The sequence below is a fragment of the Xiphophorus couchianus genome, chromosome 23 (genome assembly GCF_001444195.1).
Source record: "Xiphophorus couchianus chromosome 23, X_couchianus-1.0, whole genome shotgun sequence".
Taxonomy (NCBI): Eukaryota; Metazoa; Chordata; class Actinopteri; order Cyprinodontiformes; family Poeciliidae; genus Xiphophorus; species Xiphophorus couchianus.
Window position 1 is genome coordinate 19,042,670 of NC_040250.1, and position 4,872 is coordinate 19,047,541.

At 38.5% G+C, this 4,872-nt stretch overlaps 1 protein-coding gene across 2 annotated transcripts in view; it reads left to right on the forward strand.

The window, feature by feature from the left end:
* gabrb2a (gamma-aminobutyric acid type A receptor subunit beta2a) overlaps positions 1-4,872 on the forward strand; it is a 48,803-nt gene that overhangs the window by 41,969 nt on the left and 1,962 nt on the right. The window contains exons 8-9 of one of the 2 annotated variants that reach the window (XM_028009616.1): positions 847-1,091; positions 1,587-1,727. In XM_028009616.1, coding sequence (XP_027865417.1) covers positions 847-1,091; positions 1,587-1,727 — 386 coding nt within the window. The remainder of the gene's footprint in view (positions 1-846; positions 1,092-1,586; positions 1,728-4,872) is intronic. The other variant, XM_028009617.1, reaches the window with a different exon arrangement.

Here is a 4,872-nt window from a genome sequence, read left to right on the forward strand (position 1 = left end):
CCATATCAAACATTCGTACACCTCTTTCAATGTTACATGCAGCCTCTTTGACCAGTTCCCATCTTGTTTTTTTATTAATTAGGGACAAAATGTAAAGATGAATTTTGACTTAGTCTGCACTAATGTGAGTTCTGCTCTGATCTGTTGCAGTGAAGTAGAGTTGGACCGAAGCTTCCAATTTACGTCTCTGTCTATGTTCCAACCCTCACCTGTAGTGAGGAGTTATTGGTGTGTAGAATTTTTGAGGAAAGAAATTAATTTAATACAATTTAGAATAAAGCTGTAACATAATAAAATAAAAGTTTAGCGATGCTGTGAATACTTTCCGAATGCACTGTATCCAGGCATACTGGAGGTATGCCTGCATGTCTAGAAGTCCTGATCCATTTATCTACAATATCTATCGCCTCCTCCATCTTTCCAGCTCTATTTAAAATGAAAAAAATTCTTGAACTCCTCTGCTTGAGGCAGAAGATGTGAAGCTATCACAGAAACATCCCAAATGTGCTCTTCAACACCACAGAATATGAATATTTAATAGATATTTGTCCACTTAGCTATAGATGATCACTTTCGTGTTGTGCCCAGTTGCCCAAATATGGTCATTTGAGGCTGCAAGCAAGATGATTACATCTGAATGCTTGTGTTAATGGAGCATTTGTAGCAGTCTATGGCCGATACTATTAGAAACTAATAATACATTCACCAACTCATCCTGTGGACATTTCTTTACCCCTTTTTCAGTTTTTTTTTTTCCAAAACCCAATGCAATGTATTGTTGTGGGGATGAGGCAGAAAAAGACTCGTCTAAAGACTTTCTTTAAGTGTGACTCCACTGACCTGCAGGAATCACTACGGTGCTGACCATGACAACCATCAACACTCACCTGCGAGAGACGCTCCCCAAGATCCCCTATGTGAAGGCCATCGACATGTACCTGATGGGCTGCTTTGTGTTCGTCTTCCTGGCTCTGCTGGAGTACGCTTTCGTCAACTACATCTTCTTCGGCCAGGGTCCCCAGAGACAGAAGAAGGCGGCTGAGAAAGCGGCCACGGCCAACAACGAGAAGCTGAGACCCGACCCCAATAAGGTTTGTGCGAAGGGAGTTGTTTTTAAAATGTTTTTTGTTTTTGTGCTGTCTTTTGATATGTATGTTTGTTTCTGTGTGAGCAAAGGACTTCTTCTTCTTGTTCTTCTCTTAAGGCCAATGTGATGCTGTAATCAATGTTTCATGTCCTTTACCAGCACTATTTACTTATACTCTCACTATTTACTTACACAACCCTCTGTTGCTTGCTGCTTTAACGTTCTTACACAGACTTGGATCTGGAAGAGCGAATGCAGGAGCAATGACTGCTTTTTAAATACTTTATCTCCACGTTTTTGTGTTTCCCAAAGGACGAGGCGCATGAAAAATCCCTGGCTGCAGCGCCAGAGCTTTCTCTTTAAATATTGCTCAGCACCATTAAGAACAACAGCATTTTAAATTTTAAATTTGAAAAAAAAAAGAGACACATCCTTTCCTTCTGAGTGTGGCAAGCTCCGATTTACCTCAAGTAACAGTGCTGATTTTGTATGCTTGCAGTGGCTGGTGGGAAATGTAGTTCAAAGAGATGATGCTCTGTATGCCAGAATGAAACAGAGGGAAATTGACGCATATGACTCGATGTGGGATCCCATCTTTGTGGACGATGCCGCTTTAGGACTAGGCGATCAAAGAAATAAGGTACTGGAGGTTTTGAAAGTCAAAACTTAACAATGTCATCAATCTGAATCAGTTCAGATCAGAGGAAAATACTGTAGTCTTTTGTTTATTTCTTTGATTTTGTTTTTGTAGAGTTTTAAGGCAACCTTGACCATCACTCCCACCATTGTGTTTTTTTCCCTCTTTCGGTTTGCTCTTCATGCATTTTCCTGACAAACATGGCTCAGCAGCTTCATTTCTGCAGGAACTGATTTAATCTGAACTCTAGCTGATGGAAAATGACAAAGACAATTTCATTAAAATCCAAAAGAAAAAAAAATTCTGTGACGAAAAATAATACATTCATTACTTGGACCCAAGTGAAGAAATTGTGAAGAAGACTGGGCAGGTACTAGAAACACATTGCATTTGATGAGTAGCACCGCTTCAAAGTGAGTTACCCTGAAACAGCAAAACACATCAAGGACAGGATTGGATTATAGGGATGATGCTTTTCCTCAGAAGTCAGGCTGTGGATGAAGAAATGTTGATCCGATTTCACCTCCCACAACGCCTCTCCCGACCTGCCCTGAACCTGTAGCCTCCTCCATCCTTGCAAAGTCCTTACTATTTCTCTCAACCTTCTCCTGTCACTTTTCTTTTGTATATCTTTGCTTTTCTCTTCTTTTTCTTTTTCTTTTTTAAGCTTTTTGTTTAGTTTGTCTTGTGAATCGGCAGAATTTTAACCATATTCTGGTTGAAATTCTGAGATGACAACAAAGGTTTCTCCATGAGAATTAATTTACAAACTGCTTCTTCAAGAATGTTATCACTTTGTAGCCTTCTGCTTGTATTATTATTTATGGTTTGACAAATGATAAGAGAATTTACCTTTTTTTTTTTTAACTTGGCTGTAAGTAGCAGTTTTCGGCTCATTTGCATCACCCATTTTTAGCACCTCATCAGTATTTTGACACGCTAAATTGCTTAAAGTTCACTGCAGCATTTCTTAACTTTAGTTTAAAACAGTTAGTGCCTTGAAAAGTGTTCATTTCCCTTGACCTTTGCCACATACGTTGTAACAACTGCAAACATCAATGCATTTCTGGGGGAACGTGGATCAGTGTGCGTGTGAAAGACCAACACAAGGCAGAACATAATTGTAGTGCTGAAGTAAAACGGTTAATTGCTTTCAGTATTTTTGCAGAGAAAATAAAATGATAAGTAAAATCTTTCCCAGTTTTTTACAAAATAACTCAAAGCTCGGTTTCAAGTTTCAAGACTAGACATGCATCTAAACTGGACCTATGTTTTGAGTTTTGCTAGAACTATAACCTTTGTACCCCAAGCTGTATGTTTAAAGGGAACCTATCATGCAAATTTTGCTTTTTGCACATTTTTGTACTTCCATGTGGGTCTCTACCACTTCTAAAACAAGCCCAACTGCTAAAAGCTGTTTTCTGGTAATAAGTTAATTTTTTTTAGTGTTTAGAAAACGAGGCATTTCAAAAACCTCCCGATTATTAGGTCACACTCAGCGGGCACTACGCCGTTTCGTAACAACCCCAGACAAGCCTTCTGTTGTAGCGCTCTGTTATTGTTGACTTACCAGAAACAACTTGCTGCATTCTTCATGATTGTGCAGGAGGTGCTACTTCTTCTGTTTCTGGGTCTGACTCAGACTCAAAGATGTATAGGGTGTAGATGTTGAGCTGGGTGGTGTGGCCAGCAGCAGTTTATTTGGATTTAAAGTGACAGAGCCCTAAAACAGCTCATTCTGAAATGAGCTAACCTTAGGTAGAACTGAGACAGAAATTAGTTTTAATTTCATGCAAAAAAAGTAAACATGTTTTGTATAGCCCATAGACCTATTCCAACTTGTTTAAAAGGGACCATGATACGTCCCCTTTAAGACCAGTTTTTATGCCAGGAAGTAAAGTCTTTAGCAGCGTTTTACAGATTTCTTTTTCAGGTTTCCCCAGTAGTTAGATCCATCAGTCTAGCATGTCCAGCTTTCCTGTTTGCTGAAGAAAAGTGTCAGCATGATTCTGGTGCTACCACGATTCACCTGGGGGATTTTGTTTTTAGGATAATTTTAAGTGTTTGGTCCTCAGTTTCAGACTGAACTATAACTAAAAGAGAGATCAAAAGAAATAATTTTGGTGTCATCTAACAGGAGTGGCTTCTTCCACATTTTTGCTGTTTCCTATGACTTGGGCTAAACTGCAGTCAGGACTTTGAGGTTTTCTTTTTCCAAACCCTATGTACTTGTTACTCTTTCAGAAAGACCAGGTTTCTGAAATGTCCCTCTAATTGACACCTGAAATACAGTACAAACATGAAATACAATAAAACTACAGTAACATGACATAAACACATAAGACTAAGAAATGTCAAAATTACACATTTAACCAAATGAGAAGCTAAGAAGATAAAATGTTGAAGCGGTCTTCGGCTTTCATGGGTAAGCTGCAGCAAGCACTCTTGTTTCAGTCCTGATTTAAAACAGAAATCAGTTTTTGTGTATCTCAGGTTTCAGGCAGACTCCCCTTGTTCAGTTCTGGTTCTAGAAACACAAACTGAATAGGTTTCTGATGACCTGAGAGGTCTACACACTTTAGGACTAAGACTCGTCAGTGCTTTATAGAATAAAAATAAATAAAGTAAAATTTTTAAAGTCTATATTTTTGCAAACAGCCATTGTGATGATTTACAGACAGGTGTAAAATGATCCATTTTGTCGTTTTGGTCAGGACTGTGGCAGCAGCATTTTGGACCTAAAACAACCTGATTGATTTTTTCCAAACACCTCTGCAGACAGTGTCCTAATAACGTATGCTGCAGTTTTCCATGTCCTGTTTTAACAGAAAACCCTTTGTCCCAGCTGTGTATTACATGATAGAAGTAAAATATATTGACAGACCTTATCTGAATGCACTCTTTTTATATATTTATTTGTAAGTAATATTCAAATTCATCCTTCCTGTTCCTTCTACTCTTAAATAATGCGCTAGTTTGTGTTGGTCTATCACCTAAAATCCCAATAAATAATTTCTCGTTTGTCACAAAATGTGGAAAAGTTCAAGGGGTGTAAATACCTTTGCAAGGCTCCATAGTTTAATAACACACTCTTGCTCTTTCAGTAACTTCTCATGGCTTCATCTGTTATTTGTGCACCTTCACACAG